This window comes from Chenopodium quinoa, unplaced genomic scaffold, assembly GCF_001683475.1.
Source record: "Chenopodium quinoa cultivar QQ74 unplaced genomic scaffold, ASM168347v1, whole genome shotgun sequence".
Taxonomy (NCBI): Eukaryota; Viridiplantae; Streptophyta; class Magnoliopsida; order Caryophyllales; family Amaranthaceae; genus Chenopodium; species Chenopodium quinoa.
Window position 1 is genome coordinate 930,690 of NW_018742810.1, and position 27,419 is coordinate 958,108.

Below are 27,419 nucleotides of genomic sequence, written 5' to 3' on the forward strand. Positions count from 1 at the left end.
CTCCGGCCTGCCATCCGGTCTCCCGCGGCGAGCCAGTACGGCTCCACATTTTTTACACCGAGATTATCTCAATTTTAGCAAAAGGGCATAATGGTCAAATCATAACATATTTGTGGGCTTTATATGGTAAATTGCGGGCGATGTTTAGCGTTTCACTTACTCAAAACGTAATGACCCGTGTGATGCAATGTTTTTTCTTTAATCCCTCTCTATACTTGTGAATTACTACTTCGGTTTTTTTTTTTTTTTTTTATTTACATACTTATGGCTTGCTTGGTTCATCTTATTTTAGTTTAGGATATTTTGGTTTTTAACACCTCACAAATGTTGAAAATGGATATTAACACCCCCCAAAAAAAAACTTTTATTTTAACACCTCCAAAATTTTTAAAATTTTGAAGTTACCACCAGTTAACGGTTTCTGTGACGGTAAAATGCAGTGGGTCCCACAGTTTGGTTTTACCTCTAACTTTTCACCCACCAAAACACGAACAGTATTCCTTCATTGAATTCGCAACCAACTTCTTCATTCATTGATTTCTCTGGACCACCATTGAATTGGCATTGAAACCTAAATTGTGTGGCTGAGGAGTGGAGTGTAGGACAGAGCTGTCAACATTGGCGAAGATTAGGTCAGGAGGGTGTCGTCACAATCTTCGTCAACCACAAAAGGGCGACAGTTGGTGGGAATCTGACAGCAAAGAAGGTATTTTTTTTGGTTTTTTGTCTTTTGGTAGCGATTAGGTCTGTTACTGGTGCTTTTTTAATGTCAAATTTGCAATATTGGGCTAAATTAGGGTCAAATTAGACAACAGAGTAGAAACTGTGCCTGTGTTAGGTTAATTTCTGCAATTGACTATGCGACTTAGGTTAATTGGATTGCTTAATTGCAATTACAGTGGAGATTGAAAACCAGGAAACTTGGGGCTGGTTCTTGGAATCCCTGATGGCAATGTTCACACATGACCAAGGAGCTGGGCTAACCATCATGTCTGATAGGCAGAAGGTATGCTTCTGTTTCTGTTTTTGGTATTTAGGTTCAATGCTTACTTTCCCTTGTGTATGCATGTGTTTGGCATTTGACTTTGCTAACTGTCTACATTTGGTAGGGTTTAATTAATGCAATGGCTGATGTTATTCCCAAAGCAGAACAAAGGTTCTGTGTTAGGCATATTTGGGCAAACTTCAAGCTCAACTACACTGGTTCAACCTTCAAGGAGCTATTTTGGAGAGCTGCAAGGGCTACAACTTATGTAAGTGCTTTTATATGCTTCATTTTACCTGAATATTGGTAGGGCTGGTTACTTATATTGTTTGAATACTGGTTCATGCTCTTGTTTCTGCATCATTTGTTTCAAACATTTGTGAGGTGTTAGATCTGGGTGCATAAAACAACTGATTCTGCATTTGTCTTTATCTGTTATAAATGTCCTTTGAATATTGGTTCATGGTTCTGTTTCTGCATTATTTGTTTGAATATTTGTCCTGCTTTATACATGCTGTTCTGAACTTGTTTCTGCATTTGTAAACTGATTCTGCATTTGTATTTATCTGTTATAAATGTCCTGCTTTATACATGCTGTTCTAAACTAATATTGCATGTTGTCAGTTTGAGCATGAAATTGCCATGGAGTCTATCAAATTTCTTGATGAAGAGACATATGATTATCTAGCCAAAATTCCTGCTAGTCATTGGTGTAGACATGCATTTACACCAAACTGCAAGTCCAACATGTTGTTGAACAACATGTGTGAGACTTTTAATGCAGTGATTAGGCCTGCAAGAGATAAACCTATCCTCACCCAAATGGAATGGATGAGGAGGTATATAATGAACAGGAATAATGAGAAGTGGGAGGATGCAAAAGAAATTAACAGCAACTTGGTGCCTTATGTGAGGCATCTTCTGGGTAGGATAGACTTTGTGGCTAGGTCATGTGTGGTGCAACCATTAAAAGGGAATACATTTGAGGTGCAGCTGAAGGATGACCAAGTGTTGGTTGATTTGGACAAGGAGACATGCACATGTTACCACTGGGAACTCACTGGCATTCCTTGTGTTCATGCTTATGCATGCATGATGGATATGAGGGGTGACATAGAGGCATATGTTGACCCATACTATACCATGGAGTATTACAGGGATGCTTATGAACCTGCTGTCCAACCAATGCCTAGTCCCAAGCACTGGGAGAGAGTCAAAATGAGGGAACCACTACCTCCTGCTGTTAAGGTGCAGCCTGGGAGACCTAAGAGCAAAAAAAGGAAGCTTGAGCCAGGAGAATGTTCTACTGCAGGTGCTTCAACAGGCACAAAGAGGAAGAAGCAATGCAGCAAGTGTGGGGGATTTGGGCATTATGCCAAGACATGCAAATTACCAGCTATACCACCAACAGAGCTGGTGAAGTCAGCTGGTAGGCCCCCATTGAACACTCCTTGGTTGATGGAGGAGAGGAAGAAAAAAGAGGCTAGGGCTGCAAAAAAGGTAACACACTCATAACCCCAAATCCCTTGTGTTTTGGATATATGTCTGATTTGATACTAACTTTTTAATTTAACATCCATGTCATAGAGTGCAATTGGGGCATGACCAAATAGCATAGCAAACAGGAAGTTTCCTCAGGAGCAAGAAGGTTGTCTGCCATTAAGCAAGAAAACTCAATCACAGTCCAGGCAGCCAAGCTCAAGTCAGCCTAACTCAACTCAGCCTGCCTCAAGTCAGCCTTCCTCAAGTCAGCCTTCCTCAAGTCAAGCAAAATCAAAGAAAAAGGTTTCCTCAAGCCAGCCTGCACCAACAGCACAACAACCATCCCAAACAGGTGTTGTAACAAGGGCCAAGCTGCAAACCTTTTCCAAGTTGAACCTCACCCAGTGATGTACTCATGATTGTCTGTTTCTGTTGACTGTAACAACTTAGTTCTTCTAATACATTATGTCTATGATAACACATTATGTCTGTTTCTCTGTTGACTGTAACAACTTAGTTCTTTTATGGCCATGATTGCCATTTAAACAGTTGGACATAAACTTGTAGTTTTTGAATGGCTTTGATTGCCATTAAAACAGTTTCAAGTAAGGTTTTAGTGCAAACATGCACTTGAAGTACTTTGTTACATTTTGAATGTAATGTACATTTGCAAGCTTTTATTTTGTCCACTTGAAGTTATCATAGCCTGCTTATTATGTGCAACTTTAAACATTTTCATTTTTAACAGTAAATGCAAGTGATACATATGTAACACTACAAGAAAACTCATAAGATTTCATAAATATATAACACTAAAACCAAAGTCATTACAACAAATTACCAAATACTACATACATCTTACTATTAAACACCCCTAACCATTAGAAAAACTACAACCATTAATAAACCAATACAAATGGCCATGCCCACCCTATTCATTGATAAACCATTAGAAGACATCTTCCCTGCATTGCCCTCCCTGTTCATTCTCTTCCTGTCAGCGTTCAAGGCCTTGCATCTAATCTTCAAACTATCAACTTCATTAAGTAGGCACCTCCTTTGGCCACTGATTTCATCAACTTCCCTTTTCAATTCATTAAGTTCACCCTTTAGCAGCTTCTTATCCAACAACAGGTTGTTGATAACCCCTGTTTGCCAATCTGTTCCATCAAGTTGATCAACCCATTCGAAAGCTTTGCAGCCCCTTGTTTCTGTGATTGGGTCATAAAACTTACAAGATATGAACTTCCTGCCTGGATTCTCTCTTGTCCAGCTAGTGAGCTTGGCCATGGGCACACCACACTGACATTTTTTTTCCTTAGAAGGGGAAGAGCTAACAAACGACATAATCTGCATTCATTTAAGATCACCAATCACAGTTATGGATTTGTACACTAACGAATTAACATTGTCACCAACAATTTTATTTTTTAATTATCTAACACGAAAAGCCCCAATTTAAATTTGTGAGGAACCCTAATTTTTAAATTGGCCAGTTACATACAAACATAACACAATCCAACCATCAATTCCATTCCAACACAATTCTAAATAGTAAACGTCATCAATTTAAACTTTAATTACCAAACAAACGAACAGTATTCCCAAAATTTGATTACACATTACTCGTTTTCATCGTATCAACGCACATACCTGTTTCAGCAGATTCAATTTCTTCCCCTTCTCAAAAAACAAACAACGATTCTCTGGTTTTCGTTTCTGATATGCAAAGCGATCTGATTGGGTGAGATTTGGTTTTTAATACTCAATTCGAACAAAGATTTGGCTACAAACGGGGAAAATTGGGGGAGAATCGTGTAAAAAACGTGCATATATAGAGAGTTATCAAAAAACTATCCGTTGGAGTGGGACCCACTAACAGTTCCGTTAACGGAGACAAGATTTTGGTGGTAACTTCAAAACTTTAAAAATTTTGGAGGTGTTAAAATAAAAGTTTTTTTTTGGGGGGTGTTAATATCCATTTTTAGACATTTGTGAGGTGTTAAAAACCAAAATATCCTTTAGTTTATTTGATGAGATCTGATTATCTGATTTGACTAAATTTTGACTTCATATGTATAATAATATATAAAAAAAACGTTTTTCACCAAATACCCCTTAATTTTCACTTATTCATCGTATACCCCTGTTTTTTTTTTTAGAATATCCCTGAATTTTTTTAATACACCCTATATCCTTCAGTTTTTTTAAAAATGAATTAAATACCTTAAAACTAATAGTTGTTAGGGTTAATTATGTCCCTAAACCACCCCAAATCCCTTCCTTCGCCCCCCAAAATCACCCTACCTCCCTACCCCCACCCCCAAAACTGCCCCATATCTCCTTTCCCTACATGGCTACATCCAAAAATCTATTCTATTATTAAGCGAGTGGGTGGAGGAAGAGATAGATTTAGGGTAGTTTCCGAGGTAAGAAGAGGGAGTGGGCTTGTGGTTTCCAAGGTGGGAAATTGATTAATGATGATTCTGGTGTGTAATCAACCAAACTTCGCTCATCTTGTAGCCATAAGGGTATTTGATGATTTTTGTGTACACTTATGTGTATTTGGTGTATTTATAAAAGTTCAGAGGTACATGGTGAATTAAGTAAAAAATCGAGGGCATATGGTGAAAAAACTGCTATCAAGTGGGGTATTGTTGGATTCGTAATAGTTAGTATTTTATTAATATCTAATTTTCATTAAAAAAATATTCATTACGAAATTAGGGATATTTAGCGATAAAAAACTATAAAGTGTTGGGTCAAACTCAAATCCTAGTAGTCTCAGATTCAAATCATACCAAGTGAGTGTACGTAGGACTCTTATCTTTCCCTTTACTCCCAAGTGTTCCAAAATATTCGTTAACATTTGCCTTATAATATTGCATAAATATTAGAAATAAAACATATTATAATTTTTTTTTTCCGTGTCAACCAAACGGGACCTCGGTTTTCATAGTTAATACGAGTAATCAAATTATCAAAAACGCTATTTGAAATCCAAAAATATTTGCCCGCCAATTTAATTATTTCCTCCCACTATCACTCAATCAAACACCTCTCCAAAATATTCAGCAAGCTTTTTCGTTTTCCACCCCTTAATTTCTTCCTCCAATTCAAATTTTCCGAATCTTCTGCAAACAACAATGGCTTCTTCTTCTGTTAAAGTAATCATCGACGACGATGAAGAGGTAATTTCTCTATATTTCTTCCCCTTTTTTCAATTTCATTCATTTTATCCCCAATTCAATTTTTTCCAACAATTTTGCAGGATTTCGATTGGGAAGCAGCAGTTCGAGAAATCGATGTTGCATGTCAGAGTAACGCCGCTAAAACCCTAGAAACGCCGCCTCCTCCTCAACCCTCCAATGTTACTTTTGGCGGCAATAATTTATGGAAGAATCACCAATTTAACAAAGTTCAGAATAATTCCCGTCAATTAACGCTTGATAGATTTATTAGTAATGGGTCTTCGAAATCGGGTGTCGAGAATGAAATTGAATGTCGAGTTGAAGATGAGCAAATTAGGGTTCAGGAAAGGGCGTGTTATGTTGATGTTGATCTTGAGGCTGCTAAAACTTGGATTTACCCAGGTAGGTTTTCGGAAAATCTTGATTGTTGAAATGTTAGGGTTAGAAAATTGGGGAAAAGAAATACAATCGGATAATTTGTCTAGCATAGTAGTACATAATTTTGTATATTTTGAATTCACTTTTCAATTGTGTGGTTTGATCACTGCATCTTTATTATACATATTCCTACCATAAATACCCATGTATTATGAATTCAGCTGAATATCAAACTCGGATATTTGAAATATTTATATAAGCCATTCTTCTATTAATTATGAATGTTTTGGTTGAAATTGAAGTATTTAAGTGTTTATCTCTATGCCTGGTTGTTGATTTTTTGACTGTGGTACATGTACAATCGTAGCGTGTATGTACTTTGGCTAATGGTTCCTCTGATTATTCTTACTTCGGGAGAGGGAAAGTTCCTGTTTGTGTTATCTTTATGTGTAATAATTTAGTTAATATTTGTGAGGTGAGACCATAAAATTGTAGATAGTTTGGCTCATGGAATCCCATCTCCTTTATCTGTTTTACAGATAATGTTCCTCGTCGTGAGTATCAACTTGAGATAGCCAGGACAGCTTTATTTTCAAACACATTATCTAATTTATTATGCATAGCTGCTGTTGTTATGCATAACTACTTTAGATGGTTCCCTGAAGGTGATGCTCATTGGGTTCAGCACTTTTGCCGCATGGCCTTATTGAGAGAAAAGAACCCTGAACCTTTTGGAAGTTATATACTCTCTTTTTTTGCGTAAAATCCTCATGTGCTTTTGTGACATTGATACCTTAACTTCCTCTTCAATCGCAGGTAAGATAGTTTATGCTGCTCCTTCGAGACCCTTGGTTATGCAACAAATAGAAGCCTGCCATAATATTGTCGGTATACCACAAGTAAGTTGGTGGCTTTCTTTTGCACTTGCCCTGAGAATTTTGCTGAAAGTTCATGTTGCTTCATATATAGACATGTTTTGAGAAGAATTAAATGTAAGTGATTGCAGGAATGGACAATTGATATGACAGGTCTAATAAGTCCCCCCAAAAGAGCATCCTTGTGGAAAGCTAAACGTGTATTTTTTGTCACACCCCAAGTGCTTGAAAAAGATATCCAGTCAGGTGATGTACCTCCTGTGTATTGCTTGTAAAAATGGAATCTAAAATTTATGATAACAATTGGGTTAAGATTGTGTGTTTTTTTCCCATCTTTGTTTTTAGGTGGTCCTGTGGTGGTGGTGGGTTGGTTGGGTGTGTGTTACAAAAACATCTTTTACTTTTTTTTTCTTTTGGCAAGCTCTAGTTTTTGTGCTCTAGGAACAGGGTGCTGGCTTTTCTAGTATTTCATGAGATTTATTTTCCATTTGCATTTTTTTGCTATCCGTATTTGTCTAGAAAGTGATGCTAAAGCTAGACAATTGTTAATTGGGGATATTTATTTCAGTCTTATCGCTCTCCGATTCAATCTCTCTCTCTCTCTCTCTTAATTTTTTAATTTTCTGTTTTCACAAAAATCTTTCCTCAATGTGCTATTATTTTGGACAATCTTGTCAAAAAGCAGTTTCATTGTATAATTTTGCACCAACTCTTGCTCCCCTTTTTTTTTTTTTTTTTTTTTTTTTTGTACTGTGTTGTATGCTTGTTTAACTTTCTTGAGGTTGTCATTGTTGGTTACAATATTTTGTTATGAATACCAGGGGCTTGTCTTATGAAATCGCTGGTGTGCTTAGTGATCGACGAGGCTCATCGTGCTATGGGGAACTACTCTTACTGTGTGTCTGTTCGCGAGGTTGCTTAAAGTTTCCTGTATATTTATGATTATGTCCAGTACGTTTGCACATTATTATTAACATTGACTTGACACTTAGGTGCATTTGTTCTGTTCACAGTTGATGGCAGTTCCTGCTGAGATAAGAATATTAGCTTTGACTGCTACCCCTGGCTGTAAGTTTGCCATCCATTTTTCTCTTATAAATTCCGTTGGTCTTCCATAATGTTAACATATAGAGTTGGTTTCAGCAAAGAAGGAAACTATTCAGCAGGTAATTGATAACCTGCAAATATCTACGCTTGAATATCGCAATGAAAGTGATGCTGATGTATGCCCTTACGTGCACCATAGGAAGCTTGAACTAATTGAGGTATTAGAAAGCACATGGTAATATGGTATGCTACTGATTTTGTGTGGTTAAAATTCCCGTTCACAGTTGGCCCCTCTCTACGTAGGTTCCAATGGGAAAGGATGCTGATGAGATACATAATCTTCTCGTGGAGGTTATACGGCCACTTGCTGCCAGGCTTTGTGCAATGGGAGTGCTACCAGGCAGGGACTTCCAAACTGTATGTCCCCCCCCCCCCTCGCGCTCTCACCTTCCACCTTCATATATGTGGTAATGAGAAAATTAAGTTAAGTGGTGAGATGATATAGAATACCTATTGTAAGCATGTAACCCACTAAACTATTGGAGATTTTTTTTTAGTGCTAAAACTTTGTGTGGAATTGATGAAGTATATTATCTAGTACTCCTTCTGTTTCCAAAGAGTATCCATTTTATGTTTTTTGAGGTGTATTTATCTGATATACTCATTTCTACATAATTCTTCTCTCATACAGTCATACCCCTTCACCCCAGAATATTTACACCTTTCCAATCTCTCACTTTATTCCCCCTTTTCTTACACTCACCCACCCTTTTAACCAATGATAAGTTGATTTTCACCTATACCAATTAAGCTTTAAGCCTACTAGTGCATAAATTAAGCATTTTGAAACCTTTGTGTGCTGAAGATCAAACATAACAAGAGCACTTATTTTAAGTAGAAACAATAAAAACATTGAAATCCCATGGTTATGTGGTGTTTAGGTATATTTATTATATTTGGATATTCTTCTGTTTAGGTATTTTTATTTTTAATCTGTTTGGATTGACACCCTTGTTTTCTGCCTTTCTCCTTGGGCACTGAGCTACTTATTTAATATTTTCCCTTTAACAGTTGAGCCCTTGTGATTTGCTGAATTCAAGGGATAAATTTCGACAAGCACCCCCGCCAGAACTTCCGCAAGTGAAGTATAGTGAAGTAGAAGGTTACTTTGGTATCCTTATTACACTCTACCACATACGCAAGCTACTCTCTAGCCATGGAATAAGACCAGCACACGAGATGCTTGAAGAAAAGCTGCGACAAGGGTATAACTCTCTCGCAATTTATGTTGTCCACACAGTAGATAGTTGTATGGTAGTTCATGTCTTTATAAATTGGAGACTGGACTTCATATCTGAAACTGTAGCTTTGGGAGAAACCAAGCAATGTTACATGGAAAATATAAGCCACATATTCTTATTAGGCTACAAATTTTACTTCGCCAGTTGTCGTTACTGCCTTTAACCAAGCATTCTTTTTATTGACACACTGGTCTAATGTACTGTTTAGTGATTTGATGCTCGAAATTTTAACTTAATTGAGATCAAAATTGTTACCTCTTTCCAAACACGTAAATTTTAATGGTGGCAGAAGCTTTGTTCTTTGAAGATGCTGTTGTTTGATTGACTTGTGGCAGGTAATTTGCAAGACATATGAGTAGAAATGAAGCCATTCAGAGTGCAAAGCTTTTAATGCAGAAGAGTCTGTCTCATGGTGCCCCCAGCCCAAAATTGTCGAAAATGATAGAAATTTTAGAAATTCATTTCAGTATGTATCTCTGCTTTGTTTCATTATTTGATACACAGAAATTTAGATTCTAGCATCACCATGTGTTGGCATTAGTGTGTAGAATGGACCGAGCTAACTGTAAAAAGATGCTTATGGATCACACCTTGTGGCATCCATCCTCTGGTAAAGTAGGAAAGCTGCGTGCTTCAAATAAAGACGTGTGCTGTAAATTCTTACAGAATAGAGATCATTAGTCAATTGATTGCATAATGTAAGGTGTTTTGGTTAGCAAGAAGCACTTTCCACAATTGCTTTTACACATGTCTTCACTCTGTCTGTTTTGCATATAGCTCTTGTTCTTGAGATGTTCTGCAAATCAATTTGACAGCTGATTCTTCTTAGGTATAAAGCAAAAAAAAAAACTGCTTTCAGTTTTATTTGGGTTAGAGAGGGATTAAGATACAACAACGATGGGTAATAAATGCAAGAATGAGATATTGAGATTTGAGAGAACTTTTCAAGCTCTTCATTCCAGACTTGAAAGCTTAGAAAGCAACTCCAGAGATGCTTATCTCATTCAAATTTGCCTACATGCATGTATCAAATTTCTCTAAAAGGAGAGGGAAGAGAAAAGGGTTAGGTGATAGTTCTAGGAATGAGATCCTGTCCTGTCAAATTTTGGATGAATCACTTTTTTTTTTTGTTTGTTGTTGTGTTGCTTAGCAGCTCTTATCTATTCATGATAATAAATGAAGTAAGAGACATGGGTGCTTTAAACTAAGTGCCTTTTCTCATCTTTTCTTCTGTACTAGAACATACCGGTGCTAATGCACCGGATATATTTTTTGTATACATCATCGAATTTTTAATTATTATTATTTTTTATTAATAAAAGGGAGTCAACAAATTTTGAGTATTAAAGGTTTGGACTTTGGAGGCTTGTGGTGTAAAGTTAGAAAACTAACTCTTAATTATTATAGGAGATTAATTATTAATATATTAGTAACATTTTTTTAGGAGAGGGTTGGTGGGAGGGGGGGAAGGGGTTTGCAAGATTTCCATTTGGCATAAAAAGCTATTTTATTGCTTAAGCGCTCTCCTCGACTGCTCATGGTTGTTTCCTTGTTTCTTTTTCAAATGTATATCAATATGGGGGATATTATATGAAAAAATTTGCTTTTTTTTTTTTTGCAGCAACAAATGATCCAGCAAAATCAAGGGTAATCATTTTTTCAAATTTTAGGGGGAGTGTCAGGTGAACAAAACTATATTTAATAAGAATTTTGAACTTTTCTTTGGATTTTGGTTGCCTATGTTGCTTTCTCTATTGCACTTGAATTTCTTATAGGTTATTGACTTCTCCATTGTCACATTGATTTTTAACAGGGACATATTAGATTCATTAGCCCATGTTGGTTCAGTCAAAGCAACTCAATTTATTGGTCAAAGTTCAGGTTTGTTCAGATAAGTCCGGAAATTCCTTGCTCTATTTTAATGAGATGTAGGATAAGCTTTAAAGCTTTAATTATGATTTCCTTAAAGGCTGAAAGCAATATGTTGATTAATGAATCATAGTATCTGTTAGTATGTTTGAAGCCTTAAAAGTGCATATGTGCTACAATGATATATGCATTTTGAGTCAGTATTTTTGGTGTGAGTAAATTGTAATTGTGTTTGTGATGTCTACTAGGGAGGCCTTGGGCTTCTTTTGTACATAAATAAGGATTTCATGACTTTGCTTTTGACATTATTATCATTGCAATTGGTTTCAAAATTCCGAGAGTTGTTCCTGTTTGAACAATTTTCTCTTGAGGCTATATGTAACCATAAAGTGACTTTAATTGCTGCTTGCCTCACTCTCTCTGGAGTTGTGTGTGGTGGGAAGTTTCAGATGAGTATAATGTCAGATGGAATTGAATCTGTCAGGGTATATGGATATTCTGCGTGTAGTTTTTCAAAGCACTCTAGGTGCTATGATCACTTATATGAAATTCATTGTCTTCTATCTCTGATCCAAGTAGTATAAGGCTCTTAGCCTACCGGGCAGAATTTGAGGTTCACTGAGATTGCTTCTTTGCCATATTTTGCTTCTCTGATTGATTCTGATGAATGGTTTTAAAAGAGCTCTATCTCAATTTACTGGTGCAGAATTTTACAGATTTCTAATTTTTGATAATGCCACTGGTTTTGGTTTCTTTTCTGTATGTCCTCTTGTTTTGTTGTGGAATTAAAATTTATTATTTCTTTCCTGAAGTGGATCTTTAATAATATGCTATTTTCCAGGAAAAACATTGAAAGGCCAGTCGCAAAAGGTTCAACAGGCAGTTCTTGAGGTAACAATCAGCATGCAACATAATCTCTAGATTTTCTGCACTCAATCTTATAATTGCTTTGCCCCTTGGGACAGAAATTCCGCTTGGGTGGATTCAATGTTATTGTTGCCACATCAATTGGTGAAGAGGGGCTTGATATTATGGAAGTTGATCTTGTGATATGTTTTGATGCTAATATATCTCCTTTGAGGATGATTCAGCGGATGGGAAGAACAGGAAGGAAACATGATGGTCGAGTTGATATCCTTGACTACATTGAGTACATCCCTTTCTCTTTATGGTTTCTTTCGTGCTTGATGCCTATGAGTTTTGTTAATGCTTGAGAGTGTTTGTGATCCTTGACCTGCATTACTTGTATTAGCTTGTGAGGGTACTGAACTAAAAGGTTACAAGCGGAAACTAGCAACTGGTAAGACAGTTGGGAAGCACATGCGAAATGGGGGCATGAATAGTTTCACTTTTCATTGCAGCCCAAGGATGGTAAGTTTAACCACAGGCATTCCTGTAGATTGCATGTTTCAGCTGTTGATCTGATGTCTGTACTTTCTTATTTTCTGCGTGATCTGCTGCAGCTTCCTCATCATCTGAAACCAGAACTGCAATTTGTAGAACTATCAATTGAAAAATTTATTCGTCCGGTGAAAAAGGTTAAAGTTGATTCCCCCCAACAACCAAAGTTCAGGGAAAGGCTCACTGAAGCTGAATCTGCATTGTTAGGAAAATACTTTTTGTCTAATGAGGCAATAAAACCATCTCTAGTTGCCTTTCCTTTTTTCCAGACGTGTCCCTCCAGGGTGCACAGAATAATGCATTCATCTCGAACCGGATGGCTCATTGATGCAATGCAGCTTCTTCGAGGGTTGCCATCCGATACTGGCGAAAATTTTGGGCTTGATGTACGTCTACAGACTACATCTACGGTCTTTGTACAGCACATTTTTTTTATTAAATAAAAAAAAAATCATTTTATCAGCTATGGCCTTATGCTTTAGCTTTCATTTTTATATCGCAGTTTTCGAGGAGTACTCGATCCTTGATAACTGGGAGCGTTGAAAAACATACCAAAAACGGAAGAGGTAATACACTTTTGTAAATTTATAAACATATACTCCCTGTCCCTCAATATATGCCCCATTTTCCTTTTTAGCCCGTCCCTTTAATTTTGCCCCCCTACTATTATTGGTTGTGGGGACCACAACTTTACTCTCACAACCACTACATCTAACCCCACCACTAGAACTTGGCTTTTAGAAATTTTGGTTTTTCTTGGGACTTTACGTGTAATTTTAACTGTTTAATGCATGTGCTGCAGGAAAACATTGGCAATTGATGAAAACAAACTCTTGTGCAGATATACTTGATCCTGTAGATAATTCTGCTGCACTGAAAGAAAAATCCAACTCTGAGGTCTCTTCATTTGGCCCTTCAATGGCTGAGGAGAAGCACATGCTCAATTCTCCTGATAGATTACTGGAAATTGCAGTCCCACTTCCAGCTATTTTTCCGTCTAACAAACTTACAATGCTGGATTCTTCCGCTCAAGATGTATGTGAAGCTCATTCAAGAGTTGGGTCTCACTTACCAGCTGGTGACAAGAATTTTGACGCAGCTGAAGTGGATGCAATAACTGTCCATACCCCACCTGATGACCAGATTTGTGCAGATGAAAGTATTGGATGTGAGACTGCTGATGCAACTGAACCCAAATCCCCAGCTACGCCGGCTGCAGAATGTGACTTAGATAACGCATACTCTGATTTCAGTCCTCGTCTAACCAGTTTTATTGAAAGTGGTGTTGTTCCAGAGTCTCCTTTGAGTGATGCTGGTAGGTGAAATTGTGAAAAGCAAAGTTTTCATGTCTTCAGATTTTTTGAAATCATGAACTTCATGTATACCTCTACTATCTGCAGGAGAAGGTATAGTATCTAAGAAAGAGAACGACGTTGTAGACTGGCACAGTGGTGAAGAGAAAGATGAAAGTCATGTCCAAGATCCGGTATTATCTCCTAAAGCTCGTGGAAATTTGTTAACTATTGCTAGTAAAGAGATTACTGTTGCCTCATCACCTCAGACAAGAGAGGTCAGACCTGTTGGAAGTGAAATGTCATTGGGACTACCTGATGGTCTCTTGAAATTGGGAGGCACCTTTCAACCCCCATCTTCTCCAGAATTTCAAACTCCTTTGCGAAATATAACAAATAGCACCTGTGCAGAAATTGGGTGTAGGAGTTCTGGAAAACAGTCAGGATCCAGTGAACGTCCTTTTAGATTAAAAAGATTGCGCAGGATTGGGGATTTTGCCAAAGAGAAAAAACAAAATAGTGTGAAAGAAAAGCCAACTCACTCCTCTGTGGAAGTTGCATTTAAAGTTACTGATGATCATCATAAGACTGTCAGGCATAACAAAGGTATCCTATATATTACTATGTGTTGGCTTTACTACCCTCCTTATCATATTGTGAAATGTAAATAGTTTTTTTTTTTTTTTTTGAAATCATGAACTTCTTGTATACCTCTACTCACTATCTGCAGGTGAAGGTATTGTAGTATCTAAGAAAGAGGATGATGTTGTAGACTGTCACAGTGATGAAGAGAAAGATGAAAATCGTGTCCCAGAGCCGGTATCATATCCCAAAGCTTGTGGAAATTTGTTAACTATTGCTAGTAAAGAGATTACTGTTAGCTCTTCCCCTCAGACAAGAGAGGTCAGACCTCCTGTTGGGAATGAAATGCCATTGGGACTACCTGATGGTCTCTTGAAATTGGGAGGCACCTTTCAGCCCCCATCTTCCCCAGAATTTCGAACTCCTTTGCGAAATATAACAAATAGCAGTTGTGACGAAGATTGGCATATGAGTTCTGGAAAAGAGTCTGGGTCCAGTGAACGTCCTTTTAGATTGAAAAGGTTGCGTAGGATTGGGGATTTTGTCAAAGAGAAGCAACAAATTAGTGTAAAAGAAAAGTCAACTCGCTCCTCTACAGAAGTTGCATTTAAAGTCACTGATGATCTTCATAAGACCAGGCATAACAAAGGTATCCTATCTAACTAATACTAAAAGAACAATCGCTGACATCATTCCTTTTCACAAATTGTACATGTGTCAGCTTCTCCTTTAATTTTTTTCCCGCCTAAACTTTTTTTTCTCTTCCACATTTTTTTATGGAAAAAACTAAATATTGACTGCAAAATACTTTAATATAGAATACAGTATATTAAGCTTTTCACATTTTTTTAAAAAAAAGCCTTTTGACAACCCTTTACCTAATCAAACATTATTGTACGCTTTTTTTACAGAGTATTGTTTTATATAGCTCTTTTTTTTCATTATATCCGTGCATCGCACGGGAGCTAATCTAGTAAATTACTAATTGTTGGCTTTACTACCCTCCTTATCATATTGTGAATGTGAATAGATTGTCTCAGCCTAAGTTTTTGCAGGGATGCATCTCCTCTGATGCTTGCATGTATGCAAGTATGAAATGAAATCTCTCTCTGACATACTAACAAGTCCTCTTTCATTGATTACTATTGCTGCAGTGAAAAAACCATTTGAAGATGCCAGAGACTTCATTGATGAAGAAGCTGAGTACGTGAATAGTTGAAATTTCTATGCCACCCCTTTGTCCTCCCCCCATACATTTTTTTTAAGAAAAAAAGTGAATAATTTTAATTAAAATGTTTTTTAATATTCCAGTTGTCCTAAAATGCAGCTTATATTCCGTTAAAAAATAAATAAATTTGAAGCTTTAATGGATATGTGGACTATTACAGAGTGTAATTTAACCTGTGAGAGGATCTAAAATTTAATGGTAATGCAAGTGTTGTTGGAAACCAATTTGACTTAATTTAATTGTTGATTCTCAGGGTGTCCTCGGAAGATGCGGTACCAGATTCAGAAGATGAGGTTAATAATGAAGATAGCGATGCTTATGAAGAGAGTTTTATAGATGACCAAACTGATCCAGCAGTTGGTAGTGGTCAAACAGAAGATAGTAAAATGGATATGATGGCAATTTACAGGTTCTTCCTATAAACTCAAGACTGTCTGCCTATGCATAACTTTATATATATATATATATATATATATATATATATATATATATATATATATATATATATGTAAGAACAACCTCTTAACACCATGGATGGTCACTAGTTAAGGCCCATATAGTGTGAAGCTAACGGTTATGTTCTTAGTTGTTATATAATCACACATGCAATTATTGGGTGTATTATAAAACTACCATAAACATGATTGCAAGTCTGTGCCTTTTGCTCAATATTCTTGTGCTTTATGCCAAAATTTGCTCAAAGTGGGTTTAAATGCTAGTAATTTAGGAGACGTTTGGTTAGTGTATCTTTTGGATTGAAAACGGATTCGATTAAACCGATACCATTATCGTGTGTTTGGTTTGAAGGCATGATAACAATTACCATTACCTAAGGGTAATGGTTACCCCTCATTTGTTACCTCTAAAAAACTTGGGTAACAAATACCCTTACCCTCCTCTTAACAAATACCCTTTCCATGGTTAAACCAAAGAAATGAAAAGGTAATAGCTAAATGATTTCTTTCCCCCCTCTTATTTGTTTCCTTTCCACTCCATTTCCATTTTCCGAACCAAACGCCCCCTTAGAGTGTAAGTCATACCATTTAACATTTTATGATCCCCATTTGAAACAGGCGTTCCCTACTCACTCAATCACCATTTCAAGAACAGCAGAGACATTCTAGTGTAGTAACTCCAGAGTCTCTGCCTTCTGCTACCACAATGACAGAAGTTGGAGAATCCTTTGGGAAGACTTGCACTCTACAAACTCCTCAAGGCTGTTTGAAATCTCCAAATATATCTACAAAGTACTCAGTAGGTTCTTGTTTGAATTTGATAGCATGTGAAGATATAAAAAACAGCAGTAGCAACACTTTGGTAAATGTGGCTAATACTGAGAGTTTAAAAAGAAAAATGATTTCAAACAGAGCTTTTACTCTTCCTGCAAAGAACCTGGAGAAGGAGTTCTGCTCTGATTCAGCACTTCCAAGCAGAGAAGCACCGTTATCATATCAATGCAATGGTTTTGATGCAGGATGTGCTTCTTTCTTGGATGATCAATTTTATGAAGGCCTTGATCTTGATGAATTGGAGGCCCAGGCAGCAAAACTTCTAAGTCAAAGAACAGGGTCATCTGTGCAAAGAAGAAAAATATCCGAACCCTTGCCACAGGACTCTGCTCTTGTAAATCCTCCATCATTTGATCTTGGAATCTCATGATTCTATACAAAGTTCCATTGTGTTACTGTTTTGTGATTGGTTCAGTGCTGCTAGAAGCTTCCTTCTAAACAGAAAAGTTACAGAAATAAGAAGACGTGTCATATCACCCTCCTAAACTCGGCTCCAACATGATGAGATTCTTTGGCGTCAACAGACCATCTTTAGTTGCTAATGGTATTACATTTGTATGATATAGTTGCATTAACACGAGTTAATTACTGTCTAGATGCCCAATGGCCTTCTATTAAGTTATGAAAATGTAACTCTGTGTCTATGTGAGAAAGTAATTGTGTATATCCTACCTGTACAGTCGGTGAAGTTAATACTATATTTTTTTTGTACTTGTGTTGAAATTTTGAGGTGTATTATTTGAATTGTGTTCTGGAATAAAAATGCTTGTCTTTCTCTATTGTTGAACATCATGAAGACCATTGATCAATGCATACATAATACACCTTGTTTGACTGTTTGTAATCTTAAAAAAACAAATTTATGGCAGAAGAAAAATATTCATTTAAATTTGCGCAGTTTATGCTTTTTTAAATTCTAAAATTATTATTTAGTGAAGTGTGCTCTGGAGTAAAAATGATTAGAATTTTCACAAGAATTTAATCGGTTATTTGTTGAGCAACTCTATTCACTGATCGTCTGAAAGACTGAAATCTTATACACATTTACTTATATTTGCACAGTTTGTGCTTTTCCAATAATTGCCACTTAGAGTGGACATTCCATTATTTGATTGCCAACTTTTATTAATTTACCTCAAAAGACAAATAAAATAAAATAAGGCAGGATTACAACTTTGACAAATAATGCACTCTGTAATATACTTAGAACTTAGACTTTAGATCTTTGCAATTGTTTTAATGAATTTTATCTTCTTTTTTTTCCTGTGATAGTAATTGTTTACTGATTTTAACCGAAATGCATGTTTGTTACTATTATTATTCGTATTGTTTTTAATAGAATCCGCAACCATTTAGGGGGAGTAGGAGGTTCAGAAGTAATTATCATCTTTATACAAAGCAAAGAAATGGCATCAATAATGTAGACATCTTTAAACTATACCAAATGTTATTCTACGCGCAATGAAATAGTCTACCAACAAGCTGCGATTTGAACTACCACCTGCACAGCAGGAAAGTGAAGTTCTACAATGTACAGAACATAACATCTATTAATCAAACCATCTACTATGAACAATGCTTGAACAAAGAGGCAGATAAACATCCAACGAACATCACAGCACCCACGAGGCCACGACCACAACAACCCTATCTACATCTCTCCGACACAAAGGTTAAGGGTTAGAACAAATCATTTAACACGTAGAAAGCAGTGTCATCTTAAGGCTCCATACTACACAAAATTGGTGCCTCTCAACACCTCTAAAAGTTCAGCAAGACTGATTGGAGAGACATTAGCCAGAGAATAGTGACATCGCCTGCCTAAAATCCAAGGATTGAAGAGCTGACTTGGGAAAATGTTTTCCTCCAGGCACCCATAGATCATCCTTATTGGGAAGAAGAACCTGTGGCTTGCCAGCTTCTTCACCAGCTTGGGGAAGAGGTTGAAGCTCTTTGTTTTTCTTCACAAACTCGAAAAACTCGGCAACTTGTCGGGCATAGCTGCAGAAGATTATGAATTGAACATATTTAGCATGTGAAAGGAGCATTCAGTGCCGTAATATTATGAATTTGAATGCATAAAGGATAGTGTTAATCTTTGACAGGCATAGGCACACAGAAATTTTCTGATGTTAACCAGTAACAAAGATATTGTTAAAAGGTGTTCCATCTACGGTAAAGTATAGGGACAACCTGCTCAGTCTACAAAGCATATGAAAACACAATTTAAGTACTCTTCAACAGGCATATACAATCATATATCCAGATTCTACAGAAAAAAGTGATTAGCCAAGTACAATTATTCCATAAATCAGCTGAGAAAACAATCAAGAAACGGAGCATTTAAGGAATGACAATAGACAGAGTCTTACTCTCTCTTTGCATCAATATCTCTGTTAAAATCAATGTCATTCTCACAGTCAAGAATTAAAGCAGGAACCTGCATGGCAACAAACAAGGGGAGATTCTTTAGTTTTTATTTTGCATGTTTGTATCTCGGAATTGCGGTTTATCATGGAAAAGAGGGGGAGGGGCTCTGAGAGACATGTACATGATATTACCTTTTGAATGCTAGAATGCATGTGAGCACCCTCCAGGAAGCATACACGTTCATTTATAGTAGGATATGTAGTACTATCTAATTGAAAGAAAGGCTTAGTGACCGACACAACTCCATGATTTCCAGTTTCTAAGGGAAAAAGCCAACTCTCATGCTTTTCATGCAGACCTCGCAGATAATCCAAGCTAACTCCACCTTCTTCTTCTCTTTTACGTAGCATCATTCTTTTATGGCATGTGTCAGGGCTCGCTCTAAGGTAGATAAAACCATCAGGAATAAGCCCCGGCAAACATGAAACAACTGGATCAAACCAAGAGTCATATATGCTTATCTCCATCTCATTCATCCATTTTGCTTCATGAACTGCTCGTACAAAAACCTACAGCAAGCAACAGTGAGAATAACTAAGTATTTGACACTCATACTTGATGACATAATCAATTTTAAGTTACTTAATAGTTCCAAGTTCCAACTACAATGATCAATGCCTCTCCATAATCCCATTCACTTGCAGCATTATCCTAGATTTAAATCAATTGATACATTACTTCACATACATCCTAATCACGGCATTCATAAAGATTAATTCAAAACAGAGTTAAAATTCTTGAAGTCCTTACCATCCTGTCGCTGAAGATACTTCTCTCCATCAGCCTCAAGGGCTGGATTCCAGCAGATGAATCTCTCTCTTGCATGACCCTTGTAACAAATACATAATTCTGAAAGGTGTAGGCATACCTTTGAGGGTCAGCATAAAAGGCATCCAAAATATTAAAGTGATCAGGTCCAATATCTTGCCATTTATCAATGGGCTCAGGAACAATCTCAACAAGATCACGTAGCTCAACTGTTTCATTAACTATTCTTTTCAGGAAGGTTGTTTTTCCAACACTGATATTCCCCTCCACACAGAGGGTGATTCTGTTATGTGATCTAATGCCCGAATCAGATCCGTCCTCCTTCAATTCCTCATCTACACTCTTTTTGATATAGGTAGTTATACTTTCAGCATGGTTCCTGTGAATAATTCCCACTGAACTCTGTAGATATTCAACCATCGTCTGATTGGACTTGCCAAAGAACTGTTGAAATAAAACAATGATACAATTAAATAAATAAAGGATTGCAAAAACAAAACATTAAACAAGTGACATATGGACGAGCATCCAAGTTGGATGAGGTTCCACATTAGCTTCGCAAGATTTAGTTGTACTTAGCCATACCCGTTACCAATAATACATGCATCAACAAACTAGGTCCTCTCTTATTTCCTTACAAAGAGTATAAGTTCTGATAACTCAACCAAGTTCAGCTTAGAGCAATAAGTTCAATATAGAGCTACAAATAAGTTAAACAACTTTAACAAGGCTTAGAAGTTCATAGCTCTCAAATGAAATCAACACACAATCTTACACCCACAACATCAATCCACATTAAACACAACTAGAACCTCGAATCGATACATACAAATTATACTTTGATACCCATATTTAATTTCACATTATCTATCAAACAAATTGACACAAAAAAAAAAGTCCCATAATTAGCAGAAATTAAACTAATCTCAACACAAACAGAGACAAAAACAAATACAGAAACAAAGCTTAAAGATAAGAGCAGTAACCTTATCTCTATACAGCTGCTTAAGGTCAGCAACACCACCAATACCCTTCTCAACCAGCTTCCTCAAATTCCTCGGTCCAACACCCGGTATTGTCAACAAATCAGGGGTTTCCACGAGCCCGGAAACCGAGCTATTACCACCTAATCCCCTTGTTCTCCGTTGCATCTTCGCCGGCTTCTCGCCTTCCTCCGCCTTATCTTCCCTCTCATCCGCCTCGGCTTCAGCTTCAACTTCATCCGCCACCATACCCTTATCATCTCCATTCCCAGCAGCATTGTGCAGCCAAGCTAAGCGTGACCCGTTTCGCATTCCCTTCAAAACAACCCACGGCCGCTGTAATTCCCGCCCATCCTCAACCGAACACCGGCATACCCGGCAACTCCCACCTCCGCCGGAAAATCTCTGAGAAGAGAATGAAGAAGCTTTAGTGGAAAACGACGAAGTGGGGATGAAATTAATACAAGGGCGAGAGTAAAAAACGGCGGTATTTGAAACAGGCATGAATTCAGAAGCAATAACAGAGGTGGGTTTAGCGTAAAACCCTAGTGGGAAATTGGAGGAGATAGAAAGGGGTTTAAAACAGGTTTTTTTGAGGGTTTTTGAAGGATAAGGAGAGATAAAAAGGGGATTAACAGACGAAGAAGATGAAGACGAAGAACAGAGAAGGAGGGGAGAGCCAGGTGGGCTGCGACGCAGTAGCTTCTGCATTGGAAGACAAAATTAGCATTTCCTGCAACTTTTTGCAGAATTTTAATGACAACCCAACAAAATCATGAAGAAGAAGAACCCAAAAATGGCAGAAAAAGGTCCAATTGTAAAGGGAAAGGGCGGGAAGATGAAGAAGAAAAGGGGATGAGGAGGAGAGAGAAAATATATACTAGAAGGGGTTTTACGCAACGGCGGACTTTAGGGTTTTAGGCGGAATTAAAAATTAAAGAAGATGGCCCCAGAGTTTTCAGCAGTACAAGTTTAAATAAGTAATAAAATAAATTGGGTTTTTTAAATTTAAAAAGCTTCCATTGATTTGCAGAAAACTTGGGAAGAATGGTGGGTTTGTAGAGGGAGAAAGAGAAGGGAGATGAAGAGAGAGAAAGTGAGGTTTTAGATGAAAGCGGTGTGGTAGAGAGTTTAGGAGACAGCATGAAGCTCGGTTTATGTATTTACCCAAATAAAATAATAATAAAAAAAACTCACATTATACATTTAACCTATTTTTTGATTTTTTTTTTTACGAAATCTATTTACTATTACTCGTGTATATGGTTGGTCATATTGTGTGGGCCGTGTGGCTAGCTATTAAAAGTGTTCCAAAGTGTTATTTCGGTAGGTGTTTTAAAACTTCATTAATATTTGGAGGTTATTCTTAGAGTCTCAATGTTACCCTTCATGGATAGCAAATTTTCTTATTTTTTATTTCTAAATAGATTAGGTTTCGGTATTGCGAGAAGACGAACCTAATCTCCCATTGTATCTTACCTTTAAATAAAAAATAAAAAAAAAAAAAAAAAAAAACATACCAGATGATTAATCAATGTTTTAGCCTAACGTTGCAAACTAAATGATTATAATTAACACATTTCCTTAATAATTAGTATGGAGTTTTTAACAACCAGTTAAAATAAAATACATAACATCTAAAATAAGTTCAATAACACAATACAATAAATAAAACCCATTTGTAAAACCAACGTAGGATAAAACCAAGTGGGTACCTAAATAAAACATAAGATACTAATTAAAATCAAATCTCACACATACACTAACTACTCTGCCTACGGGCAAAACACAAATACACTAATTTTTTTGTTTTAAAACTACTGTTTTCAACTTCAATACAAATCTTGCCATTGAAGGGAACATTGTCTAAAATCATCTCCTCGTAATCATCGCCGTCTGAAGGCATAAAGTTGAACTCGCGTAGAAGAAGGGGGTAAATGGTAGGTCGGACGGATGGGTCTGTCGGCACAAGCCTTGCACCGAAAGAAACCTCCCACCCAATCACTCGCGCTCGGACGGTCACTATAGACCCCTATAAAAAATAATTATTAAAGTAATTAACAAATTCTAAAAAAATAATAATAATAAAAAAAAACTATAGAAAAAAATTAATCAAATAAGATACTCTTCCTCAAAAAAAAAAAAAAAAAAAACAAATAAGATACTCCCTGTAATTTTGTATTAACTCATCTAAAGCATACATGTGTTAGGTGTGTAGTACATTAAATTGTAGGTATACCCTGATATGAGGAGGGTGCTTAGGTGAGTGAGCAATTACTTGTAGAAATGTTTTAAAATCTCTTTTTTGCTGGGTAAATTCTTGTGATTTTGAATGAGTGAAGTACTCCATAGACCATATTTATATCATCTAGGATATACGCCAACAACATAATCTTATAAAATACTCTTGCTATGATCATATATCTTCATTAATCTCAATATTAGTCACACTTTATCATTAATCAATCACATATTTGTATGATTTCACAATTTTTGTTTTCCAATCAAACTCTTCTAATCATACAAGATTCCTAAATTATTATATCTCCTAATCATATTTATCTACCTTAATCCTGTTACAGTATTACCTAATATTACACTCATAGAATGAATCTCAATAACCACCACAACTACATCATGGAGTCAAGCATTCAGTGCTTTGATCTTTAATAGGTCCACAATATTGTAGATTTTTAAATCTAACACTTAATCAAGCATCAGAATCGATGATATTATTAGGTATTCAAACCCGACCCAAAATCATGCACAATCCTAGAATCATTAGACAAGACAGCTCATCAAAACATCCATATTTGTCCATCTCATTATAGCACAAGCTAAATTGGTTATATATATATATATATACACGGTAAAAACAACAAAATAATAAACAGTGACATGGCCACATCCTACTAGTCCAAGTGTCAAACCCAACCTATATATGTAATATATCTCAGCCTAAAAGTAACATAAAAAATAAAATACAAATTAAACAAAAGAAGAAAATATCACAGGCCCATAAATTAAAATAGGTAAATAAGTTTTCTCTCATTGGCACATTTTTGAATGAGTGAATTACACCATAGTTATACTGCATCATCTAGTCTATACGCCAAGAACATAACTTTATAAATACTCTTGTTATGATCATATATTTTCATTAATTTTGGTCAAAGGAAATGTAACCAATTGAGTATTATGAGTGCGCTTTTTAACATCTTTCGTGTACGATCTATCATCTATATATTTAAGCTTGTCACCTACAAATGACTATGAATTATAATTATGAAATATATTCTCTGTCTTACCTAGTTCACATACAATTTCAGGTTTTTGTTATCCATCACATTGTTTAAAATTACAGTTTAATAAACACGAAAAAATTAATTTTGATCCATTTTTCAAACTGTGGATAAACCATTCAGATTATAAATATTCAGATTATTGATTCAACTGGTTCAATTCTATACTTATATTAATCTTGCTTTTTGTTATTTACATTGCACAAATATACATGGTGTGTTAATCATTTATTTTGCCTATTTAGTGGTGATGTTAGGCACACTTAGTCTTGAGCATAATTGTGATTTTCTTCTTTGTGTTATGCAGTGACTATTATTGATAGAGTCTACCACGGACTAAAGAAAAGAAATTATGGACTAAAACTCTTGCTTTGATTAGTAGTTTAATACGACTACCTACATAGGTGATGGTTTGAACTTGCAATTATTTCTAAGTGCGATAGTGAATAAATTAAATGAACAATGTCGACATGCCCCGAGTCTACCTTTTCTTGTCCTTCAACGGGGACGATGGAAGGAATACCTCCATATTCAACGGGGACGTGATGAGCCGGAATAATTCTAATAAAAAAAAAAATTAAAAAAAAAAAAACGTAAGGATAAAGTTGAAAAACACAAATGTAAAAGCTTTTATATATATATATATAAATAAATAAATAAAAAAAACCTAAAACTTACTGTACCTGAAAAGTTGATATGGAGCCTGGTCTAAAGATACAATATACTTGCCCTTGGCCATGTTCAAAGGAATACTATAATAAAACTCACCGATGTAGAGCTTCACCAATAGAACATGAGAAAAGAAAAATATATATATTATTAACACATGTTTAAAAAGAAAAACACAACATATAATACTTGTTAATTAAATAACATACCTCATCCATAATAAATCTTGGATAATATTTTTGAATTATGTTAAGAGCTTCATGAACATGCACCCTTTGCATATGAGTATTTCCGCCAGTGAAATCGACGACCAAAAAGAAATCTTTGCACTGTTCCATTAATCTTCCTAATTCAGTGCAGAAAACCTTTAAAAGGATGTTAGTGTCACGTTTTTTGTCAACCAACATCACCTTCAAGTAGAAAACTTGTCGATTATGATTATCAAACCCTTCCGTCCTTAGTGGCGAAGGTTGTGCACGTTCACTATCTGTAAGCACCATCTTTGAGAGTGATTCTGCTCTCCATGCCTCAACTTCATCTAGCTTTTCTAGTGCACCAACTATCTTGAAGTCTACCGACTCTAAAATTTTGCGTAAAATCTGATTTGATGCATCACTTTCTTGTTTTAAATCAACATTGAACAAGAACCTATCTTCACGTCCAGCACTGGGAGGAATCGATGTTCTGAATTGTTGGATAGAACTGTTTCTCCTTACCGCATCTTCCATGATAATTGAATAAGTCTGTATACGCAGTCAAGATATAAAAAACGTGTCATCATCCCCAAAACCAAACCACCTAACACCAACAAATCAAAGCACAAAATCACATTGCACAAAATCATGACAAGTTAGGTTCCCGTGGCACAAGAATTCATTTTGGAAGTGGCCTGGCATTTCATGCATTACATCAACAATCATGGCCATTACGACATTCATTACATACAATAGTGCAACTTCATCCAAAAAATTAGAACTAGCTAGTACAAAATATAAACAACAGATCTGTGATCATAGCATTTCAAATAAGAACAGTCAAATTTCCAACATTCCTAAAATGAGCCAAACCAGAGCACAATGCAATCCAGCAGCATTTGGGGAGCACAGAACACTGTAACCAAATATCAACATTGTAATAGGCTATTAGTGTAAACAAACAGAAGATACAACTAATCTTAATCAACCACTCTCGGAATTACTCCCAATGTAATACGAGTACTACTTTTCATGTCATACTTAGACAAAACACCCACCAAATCCTCAGGAACAAAAACAATGTCATCATCCCAAAAAAAAACCACCTGACACCAACAAATCAGAAAGCACAAAATCACATTGCTCAAATGACAACATATAATCAGGGGCAAAAACACAATTTTTATCATAGAATAATTACAATATAAGTTATTAACAGGCAGAATAATTACAATTCAGAGAGCAGAGATACTAGTTTGTAAACAATTTCTCACTTCAGCATTTCATCGAACACCTAGAGTGCGCTTAAATACTAGCGTTTTACCCCAGAAATCAATTAAATCTATAGTAAAATGAACAAAAAAAGGGCAAAAAAATCAGCAGCAATTATCGATAAACCCTAGATTATGAATTTGATATTCGATTATTTAAGAAAAACTACCTAAGAAGCCGATTCAATGGAGGAGAAAAAGCTCACACGCGACGCTGCTACACTTCGACGGAGGAGAAAGAGCTTTAATGGAGGAGAGAGCTCACTAGTCTACTTCAATGGCGGAGAGAGCTTGCTAAGCTGCTTTAATGGAGGAATCTGCTACAATGGAGGAGAGAGAGACTTGGGCTTTTACTATGAATATTGGAATTTGAAATGACGGGTATAAGATTGGAATTTCAGTATCTTAAAATACTTTAAAAACGAACAACCGCTTTTCCTAAATAATGTTGGGAATTTTTCTAATTCTCAAAATACAACTACTTTTTTTTTTTTTTTTTTTTTTCACTGTATTGTCTACGTCACCTCGATTCAATGGAAAATTTTGTTAAACCGGTTTTTTTTACAATCCGCTACTTGAAGTAGCGGTGTACTGAATAAAATCGCTACTTCAAGTAGCGGTTTTCTTATTAAAAACCGCTACTTCAAGTAGCGGTTTGTATTTACTAAGTTTTTTTTTTTACAAATTCACTTTCCCCTTCTCCTCTCCTCTCCTCTTCTCTCTCCGCCTCTCTTCTCTTTCTCTCTCTTCTCCTCTCCTCTTTCCTCTTAACTCCTCTCCTCTTTCCTTCTCTTTCCTCCCTCCTTCTCTTTCCTCCGCCATTCTCGTCATTTCTCTTCTCCTCTCTTCTCCTCTCTTCTCCTTCTCACTTCTCCTATCTTC

At 36.3% G+C, this 27,419-nt stretch overlaps 4 protein-coding genes across 4 annotated transcripts; 2 read left to right on the plus strand and 2 right to left on the minus strand.

Annotated features, from left to right (window-relative positions):
* Window positions 1-946: 946 nt before the first annotated feature.
* On the plus strand, window positions 947-2,590 carry LOC110725073. Its single transcript, XM_021904545.1, has 4 exons — window positions 947-1,006; window positions 1,110-1,253; window positions 1,610-2,485; window positions 2,573-2,590. Exons 1-4 carry the CDS (start codon window positions 947-949, stop codon window positions 2,588-2,590), a joined length of 1,098 nt encoding a protein of 365 aa, XP_021760237.1.
* Window positions 2,591-5,405: 2,815 nt separating this feature from the next.
* On the plus strand, window positions 5,406-17,699 carry LOC110725209 (DEAD-box ATP-dependent RNA helicase FANCM-like). The gene is given in 24 exon segments (XM_021904692.1): window positions 5,406-5,658; window positions 5,739-6,060; window positions 6,576-6,701; window positions 6,853-6,935; window positions 7,043-7,157; window positions 7,733-7,824; window positions 7,925-7,979; window positions 8,055-8,176; window positions 8,262-8,375; window positions 9,030-9,223; window positions 9,595-9,725; window positions 10,881-10,941; window positions 11,073-11,140; window positions 11,970-12,019; window positions 12,094-12,259; window positions 12,372-12,499; window positions 12,592-12,915; window positions 13,032-13,095; window positions 13,332-13,844; window positions 13,930-14,427; window positions 14,552-15,052; window positions 15,558-15,606; window positions 15,885-16,040; window positions 16,705-17,699. Coding segments are annotated over 24 exon segments (4,563 nt in total). The 5' UTR covers window positions 5,406-5,613; the 3' UTR covers window positions 17,291-17,699.
* Window positions 17,700-18,327: 628 nt separating this feature from the next.
* Window positions 18,328-22,307, minus strand: LOC110725210. Its single transcript, XM_021904694.1, has 5 exons — window positions 21,105-22,307; window positions 20,101-20,562; window positions 19,482-19,859; window positions 19,293-19,360; window positions 18,328-18,921 (listed from the first exon to the last, which is right to left on the minus strand). The coding sequence occupies exons 1-5, from the start codon at window positions 21,810-21,812 to the stop codon at window positions 18,714-18,716; spliced, it is 1,824 nt and encodes a 607-aa protein (XP_021760386.1). The 5' UTR covers window positions 21,813-22,307; the 3' UTR covers window positions 18,328-18,713.
* A 396-nt stretch (window positions 22,308-22,703) lies between these two features.
* On the minus strand, window positions 22,704-27,033 carry LOC110725211 (patellin-5-like). The gene is made up of 5 exons (XM_021904695.1): window positions 26,708-27,033; window positions 25,282-25,815; window positions 25,087-25,181; window positions 24,889-24,964; window positions 22,704-23,133 (listed from the first exon to the last, which is right to left on the minus strand). The coding sequence occupies exons 2-5, from the start codon at window positions 25,798-25,800 to the stop codon at window positions 22,864-22,866; spliced, it is 960 nt and encodes a 319-aa protein (XP_021760387.1). The 5' UTR covers window positions 25,801-25,815; window positions 26,708-27,033; the 3' UTR covers window positions 22,704-22,863.
* Window positions 27,034-27,419: the final 386 nt, after the last annotated feature.